The sequence below is a fragment of the Peromyscus maniculatus genome, chromosome 2, assembly GCF_049852395.1.
Source record: "Peromyscus maniculatus bairdii isolate BWxNUB_F1_BW_parent chromosome 2, HU_Pman_BW_mat_3.1, whole genome shotgun sequence".
In the NCBI taxonomy this organism is placed as follows: Eukaryota; Metazoa; Chordata; class Mammalia; order Rodentia; family Cricetidae; genus Peromyscus; species Peromyscus maniculatus.
In genome coordinates this window covers 135,539,457-135,567,320 of record NC_134853.1, presented here as the reverse complement: position 1 = coordinate 135,567,320, position 27,864 = coordinate 135,539,457, and the positions used below count along the sequence as shown (strand labels likewise).

Here is a 27,864-nt window from a genome sequence, read left to right as displayed (position 1 = left end):
TTCGTCAGTAGTTGCTGAGGCCGAGAGCCACGAGTCTCTCTGGTCAGTTCTAGCCGTTGCTGTTGTACTCGTGCTCGGCTCTTGCGTTTCCATCCGTTAAGACTGAGAGGGCCTAGAGAAGACCTGTCACCTTCTCGGGTATCCCCGCCAGAAAGAAACCCTCGGCTACTCTTTCCACACCCGCAGAGACTCACTGCCTCCACTTGATGTGGAAGCTCTAGGCTGGCTCCGTCAGAAGTTGTAGTACCAACAAGACTCTGGTGCTTCTAATACGACTAGCTACAGGAGCAGGAAGTTTTTTGTTGTTTGCTTGTTTTTCTTTCTCTCTTTCTTTTTCTTTTTTGAGGGGAGCGGGCCAGGGCGGGAAGATAACCAAACGGGAAGGGCTGCGGGAAAAGTGCCCTTGTGACGGAAAGGTGTTGAGTCCTGGCCCTTTAAACCCGAGGGGGAGGATCCGGAAGTGGATGGGCGGGGCAAGCGGCCCAGCTATATAAGAGGGCCCCAACCGCGCGGGGTCTCCAATCTGCCATTTTCTGTGCCTGAGTGAGTCTTCGCCGTCCTGAGCCCTGTGTTCTCTCCACAGGCAGTGAGCTGCCCACTGGCCCACCACCTCAGGGGAACGATGGCCACGGAGTCGACCGCCACCGCTGCCATCGCCGGGGAGCCGGTTTCCGCTGACAAGTAAGCCGGACCGTGACGAGCTGGAGGCACTGGCCGGTCTGCGGGGAGAGCTGGCGGACGGGGCTTGGGCGGGCGGGCGGGACGGACTGGCGGGCGGGACAGCCCGCCTCTCCCTCAGCCGCTGCGGGGGTCCGGGGCGAGCCGGTCTGTGGAGAAGCCCTGTGCGGAGGGCTGGCGACCCGCGCTAACGGCGGCCGGCTGGCGCCCCCTGCCCGGCTTTGCGCGGCCGCCATCTTGCCGGGGGCAGCGGCGTCTGTCTGCATCGCCTGCCCCTCTCCTCCCTCCCCCGGCCCGGGGCTGCCGCTGGGGAGGCGGGGCCCTCCGTCGCCGGCCGCCTCTGGTGCCCTCGCTTTCCGCGCGGTGCGAGCGTGCGCCTCGGTGGCGTCTGTGGAGGAACCCAGAAAATGACCCGTAGATTTGGCGCCAAAAAAAAAAAAAAAAAAAAAAAAAAAAACAACACACGAGGATTGAGGCTCAGACCGCAGGGACCCGAGTGGGCGGGGCCTCCGGGGGGCGGGGCCTCGCACGCGTGCTTTGGAGGTCCTGGCTCTGAGGAAGGGGGCGGGGCCTCGAGGAGGCGGGAAAACTCCATTGTTTGGGGTTTGAGCCGCTCCTGCCGGCGCAGTGGGGCGCAGTGAAGTTTGCCCTCTACGCCTGCCTAGTTTACCGTAACCGGAGGGTCGTTCTGGCACTGAGGCTCTGCGGCCTCCTCCCTCCCCACCTTTGCTGGGAAGCGTCGTGATTCTTTAGGTTGTCTGTGTGTGGGTCGGAGATTTGGTTCCTTCAGGGGACAGTTTCACACACAACGAGCTCCAGGGAGCTTTTTGCCTTTGCCGTGTTTACTTGCTAGATGGGTCTGTTAAGGGAAAGGACCCCAAAGAAGGAGTTGTTGCTTTGAGAGCTTCACAGTGCTAAGCAAACATGAGCTACTTTTTTGGATAGTTCACAGAAACACTCATCGTTTGGAGGAAGCAAGTGTTTTCCGTAGAGTAGGTCCTATCTTCCAACCTTCTCTTGTCCTTTTTAGGTGCCTGCTCGTATATTTTCGTCTCTGTGCATAGAAGTTTTGCCTCCTGAAAGTAAAGGTGGCTGGGAGATTTTTGAGAGTTTTTGTGTGTGTAGGTTTAGGTATTTGACATTTCATTGACTTGTTGACATTTCAGTTAGTACCAGAGATTAACGAATCTTTGCCTACCCTACCCATCACCTTTTAGTTCCTTAGTAGGTTCTCGAAAAACGATGGTTCTTAAACTACTTAATCATTTGGGAAGTGCAGTTGTTTTTTGTTTTTTGTTTTTGTTTTTGTTTTTTTTTGGTTTTTCGAGACAGGGTTTCTCTGTGTAGTTTTGCGCCTTTCCTGGAGCTCACTTGGTAGCCCAGGCTGGCCTCGAACTCACAGAGATCCGCCTGGCTCTGCCTCCCGAGTGCTGGGATTAAAGGCGTGCACCACCAACGCCCGGCCGGGAAGTGCAGTTTTAATTTTAGATTACCATTTCCTCAATCCTCATTGATTTCTTAGGATCAGAGTAGATTGAGTTTGGGAATTCAGTATAATTTATTAAAAAATAATCTTTTTATGGTGCCTCCTGAACAACTGTTAGTATTATATTGGGGATTCTTATCCTTTCAATACTTTATAGTTTGGGGGTTCCTAGCTCAGTTAGACTGCTTGTTTAGTGGCATGTATGAAGTCGTGAGTTAGATGTCATCACAGAATTTTTCATGTTGTCATAGCCTTGGTCTATTTATTGGTGAAGTAATTCCCAGCTTACTGACAGGCTATACACAGAAAATTATATGCCTACTGAAAAAAAACCTCACAGGCTTTTTTGGAGGGGGTGGGTATTTGAGATATCTGTACATATCTCTAGCTGTCCTGGAACTTTTGCTCTGTAGACGAGGCTGTTCTAGAACTCAAAGACCCACCTGCCGGTGCCACTGTCTTCCAAGTGCTGAGATTAAAGGCGAACCACTATCCTTGGTCACAACTGGTTTTTCCTGACAGTGTTTTACTGGGTAGTCCTGGCTTTTCTGAAACTCACTCTGTAGATAAGGCTCGCCTTGAACTCTTAGAGATCCACCTGCCTCTGCTGGTATTAAAGGTGTGCACCACCACCACCACCACCACCACTGCTGCCTTGCCACAAACTCATTTTTTGAAAATTGTACCTTGTGTTGCATACAACTACATAGCAATTTTTATGTATTGGGTGTGCTGGGTTTTTTTGGGGGGGGGGCAGGTTGTGTTTTGTTTTCTGAGACAGGGTTTCTCTGTGATAGCTGTGGCTGTTCTAGAACTCCATTTGTAGACCAGGCTGGCCTCAAACACCAGCGTCACTACCACCACTCAACTTTATTATTTATTTATTTGTTTTTCGAGACAGGGCTTTGTCTGTGGCTTTGGAGCCTGTCCTGGAACTCACTCTGTAGCCCAGGCTGGCCTTGAACTCACAGAAGTGGCCTGGCTCTGCCTCCCCAGTGCTGGGATTAAAGGCGTGTGCCACCACCGCCTGGTTCAACTTTATTTTTTTTGGTCTATAGGTTTATGGGGTTGGAGAGATGGCTCAGCTGTTAAGAGCACACTAGCTGCTCTTCCAGAGGTTCTAAGTTCAATTCCCAGCAACTATATGGTGGCTTACAACCATAGTGGAATTTGATGCCGCCTTCTGGCATAAAGTTGTACATGCAGACAGAGCACTCATACACTTAAAAAGATTTTATATGTATGAATATTTTGCCTGCATTTTTGTATGTGAACCACATTCATGCTTAGTGCTTGAGGAAGACAGAAGAGGACTTCAGATTCCTTGGAACTGGAGTTATGGATGGTTGTGAACTACCATATTGGGGCTGGGAATCAAATCTAGGTCCCCAGGAGCAGCTAGTGCTCTTTTTTGTTTGTTTTGTTTTTTGTTTTGAGGCAGGGTTTCTCTGTAATCACCTTGACTGTCCTGAAACTCATTCTGTAGACCAGGATGGCCTCATCGATCCACCAGTCTCTGTCTCCCAAGTGCTGGGATTAAAGTGCTCTTAACTGCCCATTCATCCATCTTTAGCCTCTTCAGTAAATTCTTATTTGAGTCACATGATTACAGTGTGAACTGTGTTAAATTTTTCTACAATTGAGAAAAATCAAGATTAGAATGGAGAAATTTTCAAATTAAGTGAAATTCTGAGTTAAAAATCCTTTTTACTTGAGTTTTCATTCCTTTGATTGAAAAAAATCTTACCTGGCAGGAAATTGTATAGTTGCATAATGAGTTTGAGAGAAAAGTGAAGACAATGCCTCAGTAAAGTAAGTTGGTGGAGGTATTTAGAAATTTTTATTTGTACTGTGGGATTATCCTAGGACCCTTCAAGCTAGTCAAGCCTTCTACCACAGAATCAAATCCCCAGCTTCAAAATAAAGTTTCTTGTATTTAAGGTGAGGTCAAAGAAAGTGACTTGAGTTTTGACTTTACAGTTTGGGGAATATAGCTCAATAGAATGCTTGCCTAGCATGCATGAAGTTGGATCCCCTAGTATTTTGTAAAACCAGGACTAGTAGTGCCCATCTAATTCCAGTGTGTCAGGAGTTAAGGTGGGAGAATCTAATATCAGGGTTATCCTCCATTACATACTGAATTTGAGTCCAGCCTTCACTCTATCATAGTTTATTTCAGTGTTTTTTGTTTTTAAATTATTGCTGGGCATGGTTGTGGATGCTTCTAATCTGCCAGCCTGGCCTACACAGTGAATTCTAGGACATAGAGCATATAGAATCCTTATCTCAAAAACCAAGCAATAACAAATTATAGTTTTGTATGTCTGTGCACCATACACACATTTGGTGCCATTGGAGGCAAGAACTCAGATCTGTCTGCTTTTTCCTCTTGAGGGCTGGGCTACACCACACCTGGCTTTATTATTTTGCTCCCAAGGTTTAGAGGTGAAAGTAAGGAATGGAAGAAAATGAATGTGTCACTGGGCCATGGTGGCAGCACAAACCTATAATTCCAGTACTCTGGGATGGGAGGCAGAAGCAGGTAGAGCTCTGTGAATGTGAGGCCAGCCTGGTGTATAGAGTCCTGGACAGCCAGGCCTATACAGAGAAACCCTGTCTTGAACCCTGCCTAAAAAAATTCCAACAAAAACCTGGGTATGGTCTAAAGCTGGGCATGACGGCTCATGCTTTAAATCCTACCTAGCACTTGGGAGTCAAAGCCAAGTAGATTTCTCAAGAGTTTAAGGCCAATATGGTCTACATAGCAAGGTTCCAGCCAGCCAGGGATACATAATGAGACACCGTCTCTGCCCCATTCTCCCTCGAAAAACTCCCACTAAAAACGGGGGTCTAGGGGCTGGAGAGTTGGCTCAGTGGTTAAGGGCAGATTGTAGAGGACCCAAATTCAGTTCCTAGCATCCATACCTGCCATTTCATAATGCCTGTAACTCTAGCTCCAGAGACACACTTTTTGGTTTTCATTTTTTATTTCTTTCTCTCCCCCCGCCCCCCAGGATTTCTCTGTGTAGTTTTGGTGCCTGTCCTGGATCTCTCTCTGTAGACCAAACTTGCCTTGATCTCACAGAGGTCCGCCTGGCTCTGCCTCCCGAGTGTTGGGACTAAAGGCGTGCACCACCACCGCCCCGCGCCCTCCCTTCCCCCCCTTTTAAATCCTTCCTCAACCCACAGTTTGGTTTTCAAGACAGGTTTTCTTCCTGTAGTCCTAGATGTGTTGGAATTCACTCTAAAGACAGACAGGCTTCAAGATCCACCTGCTTCTGCCTTCTGAGTGCTGGGATTAAAGTTATATGCCACCAAACCTGGCAATAACAATTTTAAACAAACAAAAATTGGGGTCTAGCCTGTGGAGATGGCTTGGTGAGGGCTGCTTGTTTGAGGAGAGTTTCAATTCCCAGCATCTGTATGAGAGCTGGGCTGGTGTGGTGGCCTGTTTGTAATCTAGAGTTACATAGGGTATAGATGATAAAGCTGGCCAACTAGATTAATAGAACTAGTGAGGTTCAACCTCACAGTTTGTTCTGGCCTCGAATGGCATACAGTCATAGACATACACACGCACACACACATTAAAAAGAAAAATTTGAGACTTTGGTTTTCTAGTACCCCCTCTATTTGCAGAGGGTCTCTTTCTCTGTGGAAAGTAGAAAGTGATTGAGGAAGACATCACATGTTACCTTCTGTCCTTCATACGCATGTTTACTTACTTGCATGCATATTATCATACATGCAAAACAAAAGCAAAAATCCAAAATTGGGGTCTACCCATCAAAACAAGGAAAAAAGCTTTAAATTTCTTTTTCTTTTTCTTTTTTTTTTTTATTTTCATTTTTCCAGAAAGGGTTTCTTTGTGTAGCCCTGGCTGCCATGGAACTCACTCTATAGAGTAGGATGCCTTTGAACTCGTAGATCTGTCTCTGCCTCCCAAATACTGGGATTAAAGATGTGCTCCACCATCACCGGCAGGGGAAAAACTTTTTATATCTTTTAAAATTTATTTGTGTGGGTATAGCTCTTCCACAATACCTATGTTGGGGTCAGGTCAGTTCTCTTTTAACTATGTGTCTCATATAGATTGAATTCTGTGGGGTTTTTTTGTTTCTTGTTTTTTGTTTCTGTGTTTTTTCCAAGATAGGGTTTCTCTTTGTAGCTTTGGAGTCTGTTGTGGCTGGCCTTGAACTCACAGAGATGCGCCTGCCTCTGCCTTCCAAGTGCTAGGATTAAAGGTGTGCACCACCACTGCCTGGCTTAGATTGAATTCTGTTGTGGCCAGAGGAGACTGTTGAATCTCTTGGAGTTGTAGTTACAGGTAGTTATAAGCCACCATGTAGATTTTGAGAACTGAACCAGCATGTGCTCTTAATAGCTGAGCCATCTCTCGAGCCTGGCAAATTCCTTTACTACCCGTCATCTTGCTGTCCAGAGTGTGATTTATGTCTAAGAAAAAAATGGCTTAAAAAATGCAATAGCCCTTTTTTTGTTGTTGATTTTAATTTCTAGCTGTTTATTAGTTCCTACATGCTTAGTTAGTCTCTTAGTCTTTTTCCATTTAAATACTCCAAAATGGTTGGATTTAATTTTTTTTTTTTTGGAGACAGGGTTTCTCTGTTTCTCTGTTTCTCTGTGTAGTTTTGGTGCCTGTCCTGGATCTTGTTCTGTAGACCAGGCTGGCTTCGAATTCACAAAGGTCTGCCTGGCTCTGCCTCCCGAGTACTGGGACTAAAGGCGTGCGCCACCACTGCCCAGCCTGGATTTAAAATTTTTGAGGGATGGCCAGAGAGATGACATAACAGATAGTGTTTTCCATGCAAGTTTGATAACCTGAATTCCATCTCAGGAACCCAACTAAATGTAAAAGAAGAGAACCAGCTTCACACACTTGTCCTCTGACTGTGGTGTGTACACTGTTCCCCTCCTCCCCTTACCCGTTGTAAGCACACAATAATAAAACATCTTTTTAAAACTTTTATCATATTCCTGTTAGCTACTTTCTCATTGTGCTGGTTAGTTTTCAGTTAGAATCACTTGGGAAGAGAGTCTCAATGAGGAATTATCTAGATCAGATTGACTTGTGTATGTCTGGAGGATTGCCTTGATGTGATGGTGGATTTGCTAAAAAATAAACTCATCCTCCCTGATACTGGTGTTGGTTGGGATGTTTTTTGTTGTTTTGTGTTTTGGTTTTTCAAAGCAGGATTTATCTGTGTATCCCTGGCTGTCTTGTTCATTGTGTTTTGTGAACTTTTACTAGCATACAGCGAGGTGTACAAAGCTTTAGGGTATTTAGAAGTATAGCACAATCTGACATCACCCTGTGACGTCTTCTATTTCATAAAAAAATCATGTGTTGCATATTGGAAAAAAATAAAAACCTAGTCCTTGAACGATGGTAGTTAATAAATTATGCCTGTACCATTGGGTCAGTATAATTGAGTAATCCTTAAGGCTGGAGGATGTAGGTAGCTGAGTGGCAAAGCATTTACTTCAAGCCTAGCATGTTCAAGACTGCCTAGTTAGTATCTGTGGAGCATAACCATTGGGAATATAACTAGCTGCTGCAGAGTTTGTACATAAGGATCAAAAGGCCATTCTAGGATCTGGTAGATAACCTTCTTTATTGTTTCTTGTACCTGAAAGTACTACCTTTTAAATTGAGTGGTTTAGGATTAAACTTTATTTAATTTTGAGACAGTTTTACTACATAGTTTTGGCTGGCCTAGAACACACAGATTTGTCTGATGGCTTCCTACTTTGCCTTCTGAGTGCTGGGAGAAAGATGTGCGCCACCATCACCAGGCTTATCTTAGTTTTTAAGCTACATTTATTAAATTTTGTGTAGCATTAAAGAGGAGCACATGTGAGTGGAGGTCAACTTGTGTGAGCCATTCTCCTTCTACCATGTAGATTCCAATGATCAAACTAAGTTGTCAGGCTTGGGAGCAAGTCTGACTTTAGCCACTAAGCTACCTCATTTACCCAAGAATTGAATTTAATAATGTGTATGAGTCAGTAATACTTGCTTTTGGTTAGTTGTTTAAAACATAAACACTTAGCCAGGCGGTGGTGACGCATGTCTTTAATACCACCAGCACTTGGGGAGACAGAGGCCAGCTTGGTTTACAGAGCTAGTTCTTAGGACAGCTAGGGCTGTTACATAGAGAACCCTGTCGCAAAAAGTAGGGGGAAAAAACACAAACTTTAATGTTTTATCTTATGTTTTTCTGACAATTACATCCAAACTTTCAAGTATCTTCCATTTTTATCTTTTCTTTTTATTCTTCATTACAGAATTGAAGATGCCCCTGCTCCTTCTACCTCTGCAGATAAAATGGAGAGGTAAGATTATATGGTACAATTATGGTCATATCTGGAACAGAAGTGATGTAATATAACTGAGGGTAGTTTGCTGACTGGGGATGAAATCTAAGGCTTTACTACATAGTAATACATAGTAGTCAAACACTATTACTAGAACTGTACCTTTGGCCCCTTAAGTTGTCTTCTTAGATGCTCTAGGGATCCTTTTTCAGGGATACATTTAAATTTTTTTCTTTTCTTTCTTACTTTCTTTTTAGAAAAAGGGTTTCTCTGTAAAACAGCTCTAGCTGTCCTGGGACTCTGTAGAACAGGCTGGCCTCAAATTCACAGAGACCTGTCTCCTCTGCAGTTTGATTCTGGGCTATTCTTCAGTTGGTACTCAAATGACTCTAGGGTATGTCTAGTTTGCAGCAAAAGCTAACTAGAACACCCAGCTTATGGACCGCTGAGACAGGAGTTATCCTGGGCTACCAGAGACTATCTGAAAAACAACAGCAACACAACTTAGAAATATTTTAAGATTTTGGGAAAAGTATTTTTGACCATGGTGAATTTGACAAGTGTCCCAATATTTTAAAATGTTCTGATGAAATTGGAGGTGATAATAAAAAGATATGGTAAGAGCTTAGCTATATTCCCAAGTCAGACTACATGTTATGTTCTTTTTTTTTTTTTTTTTTTTAATTTAAATTTGTTTTGCCTGTGTATATATATGTGTACCATGTGCTAGCACAGTCAGAAAAGGGCATTGGATTCTCTAGAACTGGAGTTAGTGATAGTTATGAGCTTCCATGTAGCTATTTTAGGAGTTGAAACAGGAAGGTTAATTGCTTTAGCCTCAGTTCATGGCCTGTTGGTACACCTTAGTGAGACCCATTCCCAGTTCCTCTCTACTAGGTGCTGGGATTACAAGCACCACTACCATCTTTTGTTACTGTTTTTCCTTTAAAGGACTAACGAACCTAAGTGCTATGTTTGACCTTCCAAGTACTAGGACTAAAGGCATTTATTTGCCACTGGTGGCTGGCTCAGCTTATTTAGTTTTTTGTTTTCATGTAATATAGGTTTGCCTTCGTCTCCTTTTATTTCCTGTGATGACCTTGAATACCTAATTCTTTTGCCTCTATTTCCCAACTGTTAAGGTTACAGATATATGCCACCATACCTGCTTTTATGCAGTACTGAAGATGAAACCCAGGGCTTTTTCTGTTTGGATACTTGGCAAACACTCTGTCAACTAAGCTATATCCATGCTTCATTCTTTTATTTTTTGAGATAAGACTCACTATGTAGACCTGGCTAGCCTTGAATTTTCAGAGATCCATCTGCTTCTGCCTCTCATGTGCTGTGATTAAAGACATGCACTACCACACCTGGCTTCTACTTTTTTTTTTTTTTTAAAGGAACTGAATCTGGGACCTCTGCAAGATTAGTCACTAACTGCTGAGCCACCCTCCCTTCCTTTTTTTTTTTTTTTTTTTTTTAAGAGACTTACTTTATAGCTCTGGCTCCCCTGGGACCAATCTGGCCTCCAATCATGGAGATATACCGCCTCTGCCTAACAAGGCAGTGTTGGGATTAAAGATGTGTGCCACCATAGTCTTTCTGGTTTTTTTTTTTTTTTGAGACGGTTTCTCTGTAGCTTTGGAGTCTGTCCTAGAACTCTGTAGATCAGGCTGGCCTTGAACTCACTGAGATCTACCTGTCTCTGCCTCCAGAGTGCTGGGATTAAAGGTGTGTGCCACCCGCCTGGCCAAACTTTGTTTTTAGATGAGGAGTCTTATAATCTAGTCTCAACTCTATATCCTGACTACTGATATCATAGGTATCCACCACTATGTCTTGTTTATATAGTAGTAGAGATTGAACCTAGAGCTTGTGAATGTTAGGAAAGCACAGTTATATATCTCCATCCTCAACCTTGTTTTGTTGTTGCTGTTTTGTTTGTATGACTTTGGGGTTCCTTAGTGGTTCCTCTGTTGTGTATAATAACATGTACTGTAACATTTGTAGAGCATTTGTGAGTATTTAATTTCTTGTTTTTGTTTGCTTGTGTTTTTTTTTTTTTTTTTTTTTTTTTTTTTTTTTTTTTTTGAGACAAGGCTTCTTTGTGTAGCCTTAGCTATTCTATAAGTAGCTCCATAGACCAGGCTAGCTTTGCACTCAGAGATCTCCCTGCCTCTGCCTCACAAGTGCTAGGATTAAAGGTGTAGGCCCGCTTCCCACCGACCTTTTTCTTTATGTGATAGTGGTAAGTGTGACTTAGCTAGGTCTTTTTCTCTTTTTAACATAGGATCTTGGTGTATATAGTTCCTGCTGGCCTCATTCTCAGTCATCCTGCCTTTGCCTTTAGAGGGTTGGATTATGGGTATGTGTCATCATGCCCCATTAATTTGCTAGTTCTTCCATAGCAGTTCAAAGTTAAAAATTTAAACTGTTATGGTTTAAATGTAATATATATCCAATGAGTATTGATTTAAACAATATTTGTTAACAAATAAATAATTTTTTTTTTTTTTTTTTTTTTTCAGTCTGGATGTGGATAGTGAAGCTAAGAAACTACTGGGATTAGGACAGAAACATCTGGTGATGGGGGACATTCCATCGGCTGTTAATGCATTCCAGGAAGCAGCTAGTCTTCTGTAAGTATATGTTCTTTTGTAAAACAGTAGTATATTGCTAACAAACCTTTAAAAGTTTTTCTATGGGAAGAAAGAAGGAAGACTAAGGATAGGTAGAGTCCTTGCCTAATATATGTGAGTTCCTGTGTCTAATCCTCTGAACAACAATTCTGCTTCTTTACCTGTATAGGAGGTTTTTCTTGTAATTCTAAAACCTAAATATCACTGTAATTTCAGTAGTTTTTCTGAGTAAGATGATTTTTTTTCCTAGTCATTACTGATTAAGAAGACATAATTTTTTTACTTAAAATATGATTGGGTTTAATTCTAAAACCTTGTGCATGAAAAGAAAGTATTTACCCTTAAGCTATACTCTTAGCCCACTGGAACTATCTGTTTGGTTTTTAATTTTTTTTGTTTTTGTTTCTCTGTGTAGCTTTGCACCTTTCCTGGAACTCACTTGGTAGTCCAGGCTGGCCTCGAACTCACAGAGATCCGCCTGGCTCTGCCTCCCAAGTGTTGGGTTTAAAGGCGTTTGCCACCCCCTCCCAGCAATTTTTTTTTTTTTTTTTGTAATTTATGTACATGGTGTTCTTTCTGCATGTATACCAAGTGGTTGCTGGGAATTGAACTCAGGACCTCTGGAGGACCTGCCAATGTCCTTAACTGCTGAGCTATCTCTCCAGCCCTTTATTTTAATTTTTATTTTATATGTATGAATGTCTTACTTGAAAGTATATATGTGTACCATATGTGTGCCTGGTGCCTATGGAGGCCAGAAGTTGGCGTTGGGATCCCTTTGGAAATAGATGATTGTGAATTGTCATGTGTATGAGTACTGAGAATCAAAGCTGCTAGAGCAGCAGCTTCTCTAAACCTTTCAGCCTTCTCTCCAGCCTGACTATCCCTGTTATTTTATTTCCCTGGCTGTCCTACAACTAGCTCTGCAAATTAGGCTGGTCTCAAACTCACAGATCCACCTGTGTCTGCCTCCCAAGTGCTGGGATTAAAGGCATGTACCACCACTGCCTGGTTACTATCCCTGTTTAAACACTGGAAGTTTATTTAGTCTCTGGCAAGTCAATATGATTGGTCACTCTGTCACTAAATCTGTTACTAGGTTTTTCAACATTTACAATGTTACCTGCTGGTACAACCAATTTTCCAATATGGGTACCATTAGGTGGCCATATATACTTAAATTTTGGAGAAATAGACTCGTTTTATATATTGTTTTATTTTTTTTTCTCCAAGCACTTTTTTTTTTTTCCAAAAATCTGAATGGAAAAAAATTTTTCCCCCCATTTTTCGAGACCGGGTTTCTCTGTGTAGTTTTGGTGCCTGTCCTGAATCTTGCTCTGTAGACCAGGCTGGCCTTGAACTCACAGATCTGCCTGGCTCTGCCTATCAAGTTCTGGGATTAAAATCAAGTTCTGGGATTAAAGGCGTGCGCCACCACTGCCCAGCTCTCTGAATGGAAAAATCTGAGTCTTTAAACTGTAGTTTGTTTTTTTTTTCTTTAATGACTTTGAGTTAGTTTCCTCTATGATAGTTTTTACCAGTAGCAATTGAAGGTTAGTCTTGTATTACTTTTCATTTACACTAGAAAAAAAAAAAAAACTTACAAAAAGAATTAGTTAGAATGAAGCTTTTGTAGGTTTCAGACTTACTTTTTTTGCCTACCCCCAATTCCCTTTCTCAGCATGCTATTCCTGGATGTCTGCAACAATCTGTCTGGGCCTGCTTTTGTGCTTTTATGTCTGGACTTAATGAATTGGGGCTAGGAATTAAAGATGAAATATCTTCTGGTGTGTTAGTTCACTTCATATTGTGATAAACACCATGTCCCAGATCAACTTGGTAGAGAGGGTCTTACATGTCCTGATTGTACTCGAGCATTGAGGGAATTCAAGGGCAGGAACTTGGAGGCAGGAACTGAAGCAGGAGACCATGGAGGAAAATTGCTTACTGGCTTGTTCTCCCCAAACTGCTCACTTTGCTTTCTTATACACCATGACCACCTGCCCAGGGATGGCAATACCCGAGTGGGTTGGCCCTCCCGTATCAATTAACCCAGAAAATGTCCTACGATCTACAGGCGATCTGATAGCATTTTTTCTGCTGAGATTACTCTTCCTAGCTTGTGTCAAGTTGTCAAAAACTAATCAGCAAAGACTGGTAAGTATTGGAAAGTTTAGGTAAAAATGAATGAGTTTAGAAATGATACATGGGCTTTGTTTTTTTTTCATTATGTATATGAGTGTTTTGTCTGTGTGTATGTACCATGTACATGCCTGGTGCTCAGCGAGGCAAGAAGAGGACATCAGATCACCTGGAACTGGAATTAAGACATTTGTGAGCTGCCGTGTGGGTACTGGGAATTGACCCTGAGTCCTCTAGAACATCAGCGAGTGCTCTTAACCACTGAGCCATCTCTCTAGCCTGCTTGTCTCATCTTGAAACATTAGTTGGTTTAATTTTGTATGAATCTTATTTCTTGTTTTTTTCCCCACATTATTTTATGTGTATTATATGTGAGAATATGTGCCCATGAGTGTAGAGACCAGCAGAGGGCATTGGATTCCCTAGACCTGGAGTTTGCAGTAAATGCTTCTAACTACAGAGCCATTTCTCTAGCCCTAAGTGTATGAATATATATGTATGTGTACCATGTGGTTGGTGGCTACAGAAGCCAGAAGAGGATGTTGGATCTGGAACTGGAATTAAAAAATGGTTTTTAACCATGTGGGCGCAGGGAACAAGTGCTCCTAACCACTTATCTTTCTCTCCAACCACTTTTTAGTTCTTGAATAGCTCTTTTGAGCTTTGCATTTTATAGAAAAGAAAATTTAAGGCACTGAGAGACGAATTTGTCTAAGAGAGTAAAGCTATGTTAAAGATAGGTTTGGGTATAGGTACTCTAGTTTCAAAAATAATGCTCTTTGGGATACCCACATGGCAGCTCACATTTGTCTATAACTCCAGTTCAGGGCTGTGACACCCTCACATAAAAATATATGCAGGCAAAACACTAATGAACATAAAATAAAAAAATAATTAAAAAAGAGAAAAAGAAATAATGCTCTTCATTTTAGTATGCCTTCTCATGGTTCTTATGCAAATCCCAACCAAGGGTCTTGTAACTGTTCTGATCTACAATGATATTTATACTGTGGCAGGAGGAGTACCTATTATAAAATAGCTGATTGTTAGCATATATACCATTAACTTCATGTGTTGTTTGTTAACTAGCAACAATGTTCATACTTTCTTTGTAGAGGTAAGAAGTATGGAGAAACAGCTAATGAGTGTGGAGAAGCTTTCTTTTTTTATGGGAAGTCACTTTTGGAGTTGGCCAGGTATGTCTTGTAAAGAAAAGCCACATTTTATATCACTGTTTATGTCTGTTTAAAAATTGAAGCTTCCTTTTTGGCTAAAGCTGTTTATGCAAAGAATGAAATTAATTTTGAGGTTTTGTATTAGTAGAAGCAATGATGTTTTCAAGAATAGTCAATGGTTGGTTAGAGTTTAATACAGGGATATGAACATTCAGAAGTACTCTGAGCTAGTTCAAAACTCAACAAGGACTGTATGGAAGACAATTTGAATAAGTAGCACATGAAAATGTCAAGGAAGACTTTCTGATTGGTATGTATGGTTCCACATTTGTGAATTTCCCAACATCTGGAGAGGCTGAATGAAGCAGGAGGATCAAGTTCAAGGACAGCCTAAGTTACAAGAGTGACCCTGTTAAAAAGACTTACTATTAACATTCTTGGAAACTGATGAACAAATTTATTAACATGACTAAGATATTTTGAGGATATACAAAATGATGATCAGTATAGAACACATAGTTCTGTCAAATTTCTAATTTTGTGATTATTCAAAGCACTTAATGATGGTGTGAAAATTGATAGAATGTCACTGGCCCTTTAGATATGGGAGTAGATGTGATGTCTGGAAAATAGCATGTCACTACTTTAAAGAGAAATGAATAGGGTTTTATTCTCTTGATGATAGTCATTATTTGTACTTTTCATGGAGCCTCATGCAGTGTTAGCTTATGTTAGAAGTTTTTTTTTTTTTCTCTCTCTCGAGACAGCGTTTCTCTGTGTAGCTTTGCACCTTTCCTGGAGCTCACTTGGTAGACCAGGCTGGCCTCAAACTCAAAGAGATTCACCTGGCTCTGCCGAGTGCTGGGATTAAAGGCGTGTGCCACCACTGCCCGGCTGTTAGAAGTTTTAAAATATGTTTTATTAGCATATTTTAATTCTTTGTAATAATGGGTTTCTTTTTTTTTTTTTTTTTTTTTTTTTTTTTTTTTTTTTTTTTGATATATATTTTTTATTTTACAATACCATTCAGTTCTACATATCAGCCATGGGTTCCCCTATTCTCCCCCCTCCCACACCCTCCCCTTACCCCCAGCCCACCCTCCATTCCCATCTCCTCCAGGACAAGTCCTCCCCCGAGGACTGTGATCGACTTGGTAGACTCAGTCCAGGGAGGTCCAGTCCCTTCCTCCCAGACTGAGCCAAGTGTCCCTGCATAAGTTCCTGGTTTCAAACAGCCAACTCATGGAATGAGCACAGGACTTGGTCCCACTGCCTAAATGCCTCCCAAACTGATCAAGCCAATCAACTGTCTCACCTATTCAGAGGGCCTGATCCAGCTGGGAGCCCCTCAGTCTTTGGTTCATAGTTCATGTGTTTCCATTCATTTGGCTATTTTTTTTCAATAATTGAGTAAAACTGAAATTTATTATATGCCACAGTCGTCCTACGGACCTCCATGCTATATATATATATATATATATATATATATAGCCTCTATGGTTCTATGGGTTGTGGTCTGATTGTTCATTTTATATCTAGAATCCACCAATGAGTGAGTACATACCATAACTGTCTTTCTGGGTTTGGGTTACCTCACTCAGGATGATCTTTTCTAGTTCCATCCATTTGCCTGCAAATTTCATGCTTTCATTGTTTTTCTCTGCTGAGTAGTACTCCATTGTGTATATGTACCACATTTTTTTCATCCATTCTTCCGTTGATGGGCATCTAGATACCACCTTACACCTGTTAGAATGGCTAAGATCAAAAACACCAATGACAACCAATGTTGGAGAGGATGTGGAGCAAAGGGAACACTCCTCCACTGTTGGTGGGAATGTAAACTTGTACAACCACTATGGAAATCAGTATGGCGGTTTCTCAGAAAATTAGGAATCAAACTACCTCAAGACCCAGCCATCCCACTCTTGGGCATATACCCAAAGAATGCTGATACATACCGTAATAATGGGTTTCTTTAGGACATTTTCTTACATATACATTATATATTTCAATTATTTTTACCCTCTCATGCTGTTCCCACTCCTGTTAATACTTTGCCCAACTATGCCCCTGCTTCCTGTACTTTGATGTGTGCTACCCAGTGAGTTTCATTAGGGTTGTTCACAGGCTTGAGGGTAGTTTATCAGTGGTTAGACTACTGAAGAAAATGTCCCTGGCTTTCCTATCAGTTATTGTCTGTATGTATAAAAACCTTCAAGGAAGGGCAAAAGCCTTCCTTGAAGCATTCCTTTTTTATGGCAGGGTGTTGACAGGCCCAGTCCTGTGGAGATCTTGTATAGGCAATCACAGTTGCTGTTGTGCAGAAGTGTGTTCTTGTCGTACTTGGAAATGAGTGTCCCCACCCTTCCTTTCCAGTTCATAAATTCTTTTTTTTTTTTTTTTTGTTTTTTTTTTGTTTTTTTGAGACAGGGTTTCTCTGCGTAGCTTTGCGCCTTTCCTGGAACTCACTTGGTAGCCCAGGCTGGCCTCAAACTCACCGAGATCTGCCTGCCTCTGCCTCCCGAGTGCTGGGATTAAAGGCGTATGCCACCACCGCCCGGCTCCTTTCCAGTTCATACATTCTTTATGCTTCTTGATGTTCCCTGAGCCATGAAAGGGGTGATACAGATCCTGCTTTTTGGCTGGGCATTCATTGTTCTTAAAGTTTTGACCATTGATTGTCTTCTGTGAGCATGTAATTTAATTTTTTTTTTTTTTTTTTTTTTTTTTTGCTATGGGGATGTCTTAGTTGACCAAGGCAACTTATAGAAGAGTTTGATAGAGGCTTGCTTATAGTTTCAGAGGGTGAGTCCATGACTATCTTGGAAGGGGGAGCATCACAGCAGGCCAGCAGGCATGGCACTGGAGCAGTATCTTGAGAGCTTAAGAGCTGAGACAGCAACCATGAGGTGGAGAGAGCAAACTGTGACTGTTACCCTCCAGTGACAGTCCTCTTCCAACAAGCCATACCTCCACTAGCTGGGGATCAAGCATTCTAACATGAGCCTACTATGGTGGGGGGCGGCGATTTTCATTCAGACCAAGATGGAGGGTTTCACTGTATAGACCAGGCTGGTCTTGGACTCACAGAGAACTGCCTGATTCTGACTTTTGATTGTTGGGATTAAAGACATGTGACATAAATATATTTTCTCATTTTAATTAGGTGTAGGTGTGGGTATGTGCACATGAATGCAAGTGTTCTCCCAGGCCAGAGTTCTCGGATCCCCTTGGGCTGGAGTTATGTTTGTAAGCCATTTGATATTAGTGTTAGCATCTGAACTCTGGTTCTCTGGAAGAGCAGCAAGTGCTGTTGACCACTTAGCCATTTTTCCAGCACTGCCTCCCTCACCCCTCTTATTTTTGTTTTTTGTTTTTTTCTAATTTTTATTTTTATTTTATTTATTTTTTTGAGCCAAGGTTTCTCTGTGTAGTTTTGGTGCCTGTCCTGGATCTCGTTCTGTAGACCAGGCTGAGCCTCCCGAGTTCTGGGATTAAAGGCGTGCACCACCACCGCTCAGCTTCCTTATTTTTAAAGACTAGTCTTACTATGTGGACCTGGCTAGCCTGGAACTTGTTGAACTCCTCCTGGTTTGAATATATGTTTTCTAGTCTCTTTACTTGATTCTTTTTCTTTTATTTCCATCTTGAAATACATTGTTAGGAACTAGTTAAACTTTTGTGCTTTTTCCTCTTGTAGAATGGAGAATGGAGTCTTGGGAAATGCCTTGGAAGGAGTGCATGTAGAAGAGGAAGAAGAAAAAACAGAAGATGAATCTTTGGTAGAAAATAATGATAATGTAGATGGTATGTAGTGTTGCATGCTACATTCAAGAGATGCGACGACCAATGTTTCCTTTATAAATTATGGAAATAGGGTTCTTATGCTGATGGTCTCTACAAAGGTACTTGGGCTGATGCAGTGGGTATAGGCTATTATTACTAAAGCTATTACTAAAGTGAGCTTCTAAGAACGTAACTAAACGTATCTAATATCAGTCATTTAAATTGGTATATTAAATACTAAGAACATTAAATACTTTTCTGATGCATATTTTAATAACACTTTGCATAGCCCAGTTATTTTAATAGTAGTCCTTGGAGCACTTTGTGTTTTATGCATCTTAGAAAATTAAATATTTTCTGAGTTTGGCTGTTAGAGCTTTACAATCAAATAAGTATAATGTTTAAGAGAGAAAGGAAAGTTTGACATGTCTTCCCTGATTGGTAGTCAGATTACCTGAAGTGAAGCCATGTAGTTTCTAACCTAGAGGTTTGACTTCTTTTGCAGTATGTTGCTTTGCTAGCTTGAATTTTCCTTTTTCTTTTCTCCTGGGGGCACCTGCTAAAACTTAGCCAGGCTATTTGAGGGCTTAAAGGGAATGTATTTCTAGTTTCCATTTATGCTTTTATCATTAAACTCGGAGACATGTTTATGCTTCATGTTCTTTAACCATGTAGAGGAAGCAAGGGAAGAGTTGAGAGAACAGGTTTATGACGCCATGGGAGAAAAAGAAGCCAAAAAAGCAGAAGGCAAGTCTCTGTCAAAGCCTGAAACTGATACAGAACAGGAAAGTGAAGTGGAGAAGGGTGGAAGAGAAGATATGGATATAAGTGAGCCTGCAGAGAAGCTACAGGAAAAAGTTGAATCGACTTCAAAGGAGTTAACTGAATCCTCTGGAGAGGCAAAAGAAGCAGCAATACCAGGACTGAATGAAGCTGAGGTCACTTCTGGGAAGACAGAACAGGAATCATTGTGTACTGAGGAAGGAAAATCAATTTCTGGAGCTTGTATTCAAAATAAAGAATGCAGAGAAACAGTGCATCAGGAGAAGGAGGGAGAGGAAATAATAAGCATAGAGAAAAATCCAAAAGAAACTTCAGAAGATCAGCCTATTGGGGCTCCAGAAAAGCAGGGTACTTCAATGAAGGTAGAAGCTGAAATAATAGCCCCCACGGTCAAGTCAGTGGACATGGGTGGGGAGGAACCAAAGGATCAGGTAGCTGCCTCTGAGAGTGAACTAGGAAAGGCTGTTCTTGAGCAACTGTCAGGGCAAGATGTCGAAGTGTCATCAGTGGTGGCTGCAGAGGCTGGATCAGAAGTCTCTGAGAAGCCAGGGCAGGAGATTACAGTTCTTCCCAACAATGGTTCAGTTGATGGACCATCAGCTGCAGGAGATCATACTCCTGGTGAACCACAGATTTCTGCAGAAAGACTGACAGAGACTAAAGATGGCTCAAGTGTAGAGGAGGTCAAGGCAGAGCTGGTTCCTGAGCAGGAGGAAGCTATGCTACCTGTAGAAGAGTCTGAGGCAGCTGGAGATGGGGTTGAGACCAAGGTAGCCCAGAGGGCCACGGAGAAGGCACCTGAAGACAAATTTAAGATAGCTGCTAATGAAGAGACACAAGAGAGAGACGAACAGATGAAAGAGGGTGAAGGTAACCGGGATGTGCTAGAGCTGCAGTGGGTGGAGTACATTCTAGATTTGACTCACTAATCATTGGTAAAAGTCAGCCTTCCATTCAGGATTTTCAGTCTGCCTTTGGATTAGGAAAAGATTAGTTTAGGAAAGGGCTAAATGAAAATGGGGTTAATTTAACAACATGATAATAGGTTTAGCAAGATAAACCAAGCGTAGCAAGTCTTTAGCTGACTGGTAACTAATATTTTTACTCACTAGGTTTTCTGGTTTCTGAAACTTGGCTAGCTATCAGTAACTTGTACCAACCATACTAGCCAATGAGATGATATGAAGGGTGGATTAGAAATGGGTTGTAGGATAATAGGGAAATAGTAAGTTAGGCTGGCAGAGAATGCTGAATGGATGTTCACTTGCATGCCTTTGGGTTTTTAAATTTGCTATTCACATGGTTTCTCTTACCTGCTGTAGGAAGTAGGAACAGAGCAGTAGAATCCACTGAATTGGTACACTTAAGCAGGCATGCCATTTAAATAAATGAAGGCAGTTAGCTTTCTCGTGCCCTTTCCATCTTGTGTTCATAGAAATGTCTAGAGGGTTATTCACATTAATTTCAGTAGCATGCCCCGCCCCCTTTTCAGGGGAAGGAGATTGCAGAGTACTTAGCCATTTACCTCTTTTGTTGCTTCCCTTCCTCCTTTCCTGCTTGCTTTGGCTGCTTACCAAGTATAGTGTTAGTGGCTTAATTGTGATTCAATTTTATCAAGAATTTTAAGCCTCTAATTACTAATTGGCACGTCTGACTTGAGTTGTGCTCAGTTGGGGATTCTACTGTATGTAAGTTTCATCTAACATTGGCATTAATAATTACAGGTCTTATTTCAATTAATATCCTATGTAATTGCTAGACTGTTTCAAGAGTTGTCTAATTGCAGGTGTATTTCAATTCATAATTTTCTGTATAATTGCTAGACTATTTCAAGTGTTGTCCTAAGTTATGGATTTTTAATAACCCATCTTTAATACTTGGCCATTCTGGTAAGCATCTGCCTATATGTAGGTCCCTGCACTCCAGCCCGTATCAACACAGCCAGAAGTGAACTTGTCAAGTGGTAACACTGGTGGGCTTCTTGAGCTTCAGGACTTTTTTAATAGAAAGCATAAAGTTGAGTTCTTCAGGTTTTTGAAAACTCTGATATCATGATTCTTCCTTCTCCCTCCCTAGTGTCAAGGATTGAACCCAGAGCCACATGTGTGTTAGCCAAGCACTCTTACTATTGAACCAAATTCTCAGCCCTATAAGTGTTATTTGGCTGATAGATAAAATTTTTTATATTTTACAAATAAGGAATGGGGAGGGTGTCTTCATCACACCTAATAGAGATGGGTGAGTCTGGCTTTAGGGCTTAGCCACTTTCTATGGTTGGTTCCTTTATGTTAGATAAATGCTAGTCCACATCTTAATGTGAGAACCTGAGTTTGAATCCCCAGAACCCACATAAAAGAGGGCATGTTCTTCCCATCTAGAATACCAGTGTTCCTAAGGGGAGACGTGAGCCATAGACAGAACTCCCAGAAACTTATGGAACAACTAGTCTGGCACACAAGACACCCTGACCAGTTCTTTACACAACCTAAGGCTATAGTCCTCTGACCTATATAGATGCCATAACGTAAGTGTACCCACATTCACATGGGTCTCTACACACAAAACATTGGTGCTTTTTTAATTTTATTTTTCTGAGACAGGGTTTCTCTGTATAGCTTTGAGTTTTTCCTGGAACTCACTCTATAGCCCAGGCTGGCCTTGAATTCACAGAGATCCACCTGCCTCTTCCTCCCAAATGCTGGGATTAAAGGCTTGTGCCACCTCTTCCCGGCAGTACTAGACTTTTTTTTACCACTTCTGGGATATGTATATCCCTCATACAATCGTGTTCTTTTCTTTTCTTTTTTCTTTTCATTCTCTCCCCTCTACTCTCCTCCCTTCCCTTCTCTTCCCTCCCCTTCTCTTCCTTTGTATTTTAATTGTCATGTTAGGTGTGGTTGGTAAGTGAATAAAAATTTAAATTGTAGTCATTAAGGTTGGCTGTGCTGAGGTTGGCTGTGTTAATTGATCTGTGTGGGTATTTGATTTACTTATAGGAATTCCAAGTTAACATTTATTTGCTTTTGAGGGAGGAGCTCAACAACAACAAAAGAGATGCTAAGGCTTACTTTCCATGTTTGCATTCCCATAGTGGGTTGTTGAGTGGTGGCATTTGTAATCTTTTTTGCTGGAGTTAAAAATGTTGAGCATGCTTCAAGCTGTGTACTCCTAGCTACTAAGAAGATGCAGAAGGATTGCTGATCCTGGAGAGATGGCTCAGCAGATAAGAGAGAGCACTAGCTGGGGTTCAATTCCCAGCACCCACATGGTGGCTCACAATCATCTGTAATGAGATCTGGTGCCCTCTTCTGGCATGCAGGCAGACAGAACACTGTATATGTAGTAAATAAATAAATCTTAAAACCAACAAACAAACAAAAAGAAAACCTCACCTAGCTTAATGAAAGATGACCGTGAGTACATTCTTAATCTCTGTGAAATGATTGTATTGTATCAACTTAAACAGCATTTTGGATTTTAAGTTGACCTATTAATTTACTATAAAAGCTTGTTCTTTGGACAACTGACTTGTTACTGTATATCAAAATAGATGTAGCTATGTCTACACATTTAAATTAAATTTTGTTTTTGAAATCAGGGTTTCTCTGTGTAGCCTTGGTTGTCCTGGAACTTGCTCTATATGCCAGGCTGGCCTTGAACGCTCAGAGATCTGCCTGCCTCTGCCTCCCGAGTGCTGGGATTAAAGGCATGTTTCACCACCCCCTGTCTTATATAAAATCTTAAGTAACTCGCTTGTTCACTCCCAATTTTTTTGAGGTTACTAGAGTCTATGTGACATGCTTTTTAGTGAGAGTTGTTGAAGACATATGTCCCTTCCCCCTAGCTTGTTGTAGGAAAGCTAGTTTTTGGTTATTTCTTTTGGTTATTGTTCTGAATATACTGGGATTATTTAGGTTTTGGTACTTTCAGTGTAATATCTTAACAAATGACTAAAACCTGTCTGCTGAGTGGATATAAGATTCTTGGAAAGCTTTACTATGTAAGAAAAGCCTCAGTCTTGAAACTGCTGATATTCGGGTGACTAGCTTGGGTTTGAGTGAGATGGTAAACACTGACTTTAACTTCAGATCAGATGCTGTTCTTAGAATGTAGGTTGGCAGATGTTTATCAGAATCTGACCAAACAGAAAATACCTTTAGTTACATCTTAATACTGAACAATTTTTGCTTGTAGAAACTGAAGGCTCAGAGGAAGAAGACAAAGAAAATGACAAGGCTGAAGAAACACCAAATGAATCAGTTCTTGAAAACAAGGTAAGTTGTTATTCTTTGAGTACCATTACAACTTTCTTACTATAGGGTTATGGGTTACTAGTATAGGAAAAGTAACTGTAGCTAGCTGGTTCTTGGTTGTGGCTTAGAGATCCTTTATCATCATAAGATGAAATACAACATCATGATTAGAGACCTAATAATAGGGGCTCATTTGGTAGGTTTAAGGTAGAGGGCTTGTGTTTTGAGTTGCAACCAGTTTTCTTTTCTTCATATCTTAGTAAATTATATATTTAGATTTATTCTCAAAAGATGCCTGTCTTATACTTCTTCTGCCTAATGCCAATGATTTGGATATACTTTAGTCTCTTCAAGAAAATGAAGAGGAGGAGATTGGGAACCTAGAGCTTGCCTGGGATATGCTGGATTTAGCAAAGATCATTTTTAAAAGGTAAAAACTCTTGGTGTTTTTAGATGTGGATTTGTGGTTGAAAAATAGCACTTTAGGATTAGACAATTAGTTTTAAGGCTTTACTAATCATCTTTCTTTTTAGGCAAGAAACAAAAGAAGCCCAGCTTTATGCTGCACAAGCCCATCTTAAACTTGGAGAAGTTAGTGTTGAGTCTGGTAATGCATTTTCCATTTTGTTATCTCTTAATTTCCCTTATGTCTCCATTTTCCTGTTTCTATAGACAGAATAATAGGTCCGAGTTTCTTTTAGTGCCTAGAGCAGTGAACAGCCTTGTGAATGGTTTATCCTGACAGTGAAACCAAACAATGAGCAGGGGAGGTAGAAGCAGGTGGATCTCTGAGCCCAAGACCAGCATGGTCTACATAGTAACGTCTAGGTCAGCCAGGGCTATAGCGAGGCCCCTTTTGGAAAGAGGGAGAGAAAGGGTGGAGGGGGTCAGAAATAGAAAGAAATGTAAAATGAGAATCCATTCCTGAACTGAATTCTTCTGTTAAGTGCTTTGTATTAAATGCTGTACAATTCTTGGTGTTCTCTCTTCACTAGAGAATTATATACAAGCTGTGGAGGAGTTCCAGGCTTGCCTAAGCCTCCAAGAACAATATTTGGAAGCCCATGACCGTCTCCTTGCAGAGACTCACTATCAGTTGGGTTTGGCCTACGGTTACAACTCTCAGTATGATGAGGCAGTGGCACAGTTTGGCAAATCTATTGAAGTCATTGAAAAGAGAATGGGTGAGTGAACAGCAGCCTCTCTATGCTTAGGTGATGCAGCAATTTACTGTGTGGGGAAAAAAAAAAGGGTTCTTTGTTACTAATGATTGAAGCCTGTTCTTTGTAGCTGTACTAAATGAGCAGATGAAGGAGGCTGAAGGATCATTTACTGAATACGAGAAAGAAATTGAGGAGCTGAAAGAACTGCTACCTGAAATTAGAGAAAAGATAGAAGATGCAAAGGAGTCTCAGCAGAGTGGGAATGTAGCTGAACTGGCCTTGAAAGCTACTTTGGTTTGTTGAGTTTTATCTTAAAATTTTCTAAATAACATGGTATGTTAGGTACAGTGACTGTTCTAGAACTCACTCTGTAGACCAGGCTGGCCTTGAACTCACAGATCTGTTCGCCTCTGCCTCCCGAGTGCTGGGATTAAAGACTGTGCTACCACTGCCTGACTTCATGAGGAGCTGATGAGAATGAGACCAAATAGTCCAGTGGTTAGAAAGTGTGCCCAGTGTGCAAATAGACTGTCACTGCTACTTTGTGTGCCCATGGACATTTCTTTGCCTTTCAGTTTAAATACTGTGTTACCTGTGTGTAGAATGTTTTTGACAATACCATATATAGAAATGGCTTAAATCATGGAGTCTCTTAATGCTAAATTGCCCGGCTCGGTTCTTGGCCACTGGCATGCTGAGGAATGTTCTGTTTAGGACACTAGGGTTTAGTTTCTTGCCTACTGTGAGTTTCTTGGGTGTCTTTGTTTGTGTAGAAGGCATTGCTGTGATGTCGAAGCCATGGGTGCTTGGGGTGGGGGGTAACTTAAGCCATGCTGCAGCTTACTTGTGTCTGTGTATCTCACAGGTGGAGAGCTCTTCTTCAGGTTTCACTCCTAGTGGAGCAGGTGCCTCAGTCTCCATGGTGTGTACTGTGTTTTGTTTTTCCAATAAGCCTACTATGAATCAAGTAGGGTTTTGTAAATTGCTAATAACAAAGGCTTATTTTTGCCAGATTGCCAGTAGAAAACCAACAGATGGTGCTTCCTCTTCAAATTGTGTGACTGATATTTCCCATCTTGTCAGAAAGAAGGTAAAATTTACATGTACTTACTTACTTTTTTTTTTTTTTTTTTTTGGTTTTTCGAGACAGGGTTTCTCTTGTGTAGCTTTGTGCCTTTCCTGGAACTCACTTGATAGCCCAGGCTGGCCTCGAACTCACAGAGATCCGCCTGGCTCTGCCTCCCGAGTGCTGGGATTAAAGGCGTGCGCCACCACCGCCCGGCTACTTACTTACTTTTTAACCTTTCTCCAGACTGCTCCCGAGGGTAAGAAGTTTGAAATAATACACTAACAATAGTTGACTCCCCCTCTAAGTGGCACAGTGCAACACTCATTTTTAAAATGGCTAAGGCTTTGCATGGACCATTTTCACTTAGACTACCTTACCTAGCAAACTCATGGCTTCTTAGACTGGAGGCTATTTGGAAAGCTAAGTAGGCTTGATTAGATGAATATATTTTAGGGTCTGGCTGATTTTCTTTAGTTGTAGGCTTGCTGACACTTGCCAACAGTTCCAATCAATAATTCTTTCCGAGTGGTAAATCTTTGCTTCTGTGTTTTCTGACTAAGTAGGTAACTTGTTTGTACTCTCAGAGCTCTACTGTTCACCCTCACCAATTCTCTGTGTCCCAACTAGGGAAATTTTAAGATAAAAATATTTTGGGACGTACCTGTTTATTCCCATGTAGTGGTCAGCATTGCCCTGTAATAGCAGCAGATGTTCCAGATATTGGCACCATGGGGCTCTGGGATTATTTTGCATTTGTCTTGTTAAGATAAATATGAAGCCTTCACATTTCTCTCTTTAGAGGAAACCAGACGAAGAAAGCCCCCGGAAAGATGATGCAAAGAAAGCCAAACAGGAGCCCGAGCTGAATGGAGGCAGTGGGGATGCTGTCCCCAGTGGGAATGATTGTCCAGAAAGCATGGAGGCTGAGGTGGGGAGTTAAGACTTGGCTACTTGTCTCACCTGTTGCTCTTAGGGCTGGGAAGCCAGGCCTTCCGAGTGCCTATAGACACTCACAGAAAATTACTGTACTGAAAATTGTCTGCTTATGAAGTAATAAGATGCCTGACAGGGATTTTCTGAGTTCTCCAATGAAAGTATGGAAAAGCAAGACTGTATCCTTCCCATGTAATGTGTGAACTGCTGGCTTTGTAGTTCTTGTTCCCATAGCAAAGTACAGGGACACCCATGTCCTTCAGTCATAAATGTCCCTGCACTTATGACTGAAGCCTGCTTGGGTATATATTATGGGATGGCTTATGTCAAGGTAAGTTATGCCTAGGCTCTTTGTCTTTCAGGCTGAGAATCAGGCTGAAAGCCCGGCAACAACAGAGGGGACAGTGGAGTCTACAGTGGAGTCTACAGCTACAGTTGAAGGCACTGCATGTTAAGAGGGAGCAGAACCTTTCTCCCGAGGGAAAGTGGTTTTGTACATAATGTATTTTTTCACTTTTGGGGATTCTTTTTGTATAACTTCAATAAAGATTGTAGGCAACAGCTAAGGCTTTGATGGCTTTTTTCTTAAATATTGGCGGAATCTATGCCTTGGGGCACTAATGGGTTTTTGTTTTTGGTGTGTTTATTTTGTGTATTGCTGTTGGACAACCCACTTCCTGTCTAATGTGGAGGTGATCAAGTGTGCTAGAAGCCCTTCATTGTCTACTGGTGCTATGTTTCTGTTTCCAAATACTTGGCTGAATTCAATTGTCTTGCACGCTTTCACTGGTGCTATCTCTAGAAGGGATCTGCCAAACAAGAACTGGTAGAAACCAGTTTGGTGCAGAAAGTAGATGATGGACTTTGAATCAGGTCTTGGTGTTGTGCCTATTTTCTGTTCATCTGGTTTCCAATTAAGGCCATAATCCTATTCTGGAAAAACTGATGGAAACATGGAAGTAATCCCAGAAGATCAGTTGATATGTTAAATCTGAGACTTGAGCTCTGACTGGAAAGGCTCAGATTGAGGTGGGGACAACTGGAAGAATCTGGAGGAGGAGAAAGTTTGTTCTTTTCTGTATAGAAAGGTTGCAGTATGTTAATAATTGAATTGTTATATTGTCTGAAGTTTTGCCTTATGAAAATAAATATGCTAATTTTAAAAAACAGCCCTTGTTCTGGAATTATGCTTGAAAGGCTTTACAAGAAGGGACCTGGGTTGCCTGGAGTACCTCACTGTGGGTTATGGGGTAGAGCAGCAAGCTGTTCCATCATTTCTTAGTGTCTAATTGAGGTCAGGTGTTAATGCTATCCCACTGAGCTCTGACAATTGGGGTGCATGAAGTGAGAATAGAACCTAACAGCTGTCTTACACTGGCTCTTTAAAATGCTACTATTGAAACACTAATTCCCCT

General features: G+C 41.5%; 1 protein-coding gene across 5 annotated transcripts; it reads left to right on the top strand.

Annotated features, from left to right (window-relative positions):
* Window positions 1–6: 6 nt before the first annotated feature.
* On the top strand, window positions 7–27,010 carry Nasp (nuclear autoantigenic sperm protein). 5 transcript variants are annotated; one of them, XM_006986568.4, is made up of 16 exons: window positions 8–138; window positions 584–681; window positions 8,471–8,518; window positions 11,032–11,142; window positions 14,400–14,480; window positions 18,163–18,269; window positions 18,924–19,901; window positions 23,226–23,305; window positions 23,629–23,714; window positions 23,818–23,891; window positions 24,280–24,468; window positions 24,575–24,741; window positions 25,313–25,369; window positions 25,460–25,537; window positions 26,316–26,444; window positions 26,812–27,010. In XM_006986568.4, exons 2-16 carry the CDS (start codon window positions 623–625, stop codon window positions 26,902–26,904), a joined length of 2,337 nt encoding a protein of 778 aa, XP_006986630.1. In that variant the 5' UTR covers window positions 8–138; window positions 584–622; the 3' UTR covers window positions 26,905–27,010. The 5 variants fall into 5 exon arrangements, with proteins under 5 accessions (XP_076420928.1, XP_006986630.1, XP_076420926.1 ...); XM_076564811.1 differs by having other exon boundaries at window positions 37–260; XM_076564810.1 differs by having other exon boundaries at window positions 51–294; window positions 588–681.
* Window positions 27,011–27,864: the final 854 nt, after the last annotated feature.

What these genes read in the sequence shown, in the direction of transcription:
- Nasp (XM_076564810.1), top strand. An exon ending in CAGGTGCCTCAGTCTCCATG is followed by an intron (nt 25,370 to 25,459) that starts GTGTGTACTGTG and finishes TATTTTTGCCAG; the next exon opens with ATTGCCAGTAGAAAACCAAC. An exon ending in CCCATCTTGTCAGAAAGAAG is followed by an intron (nt 25,538 to 26,315) that starts GTAAAATTTACA and finishes TTCTCTCTTTAG; the next exon opens with AGGAAACCAGACGAAGAAAG.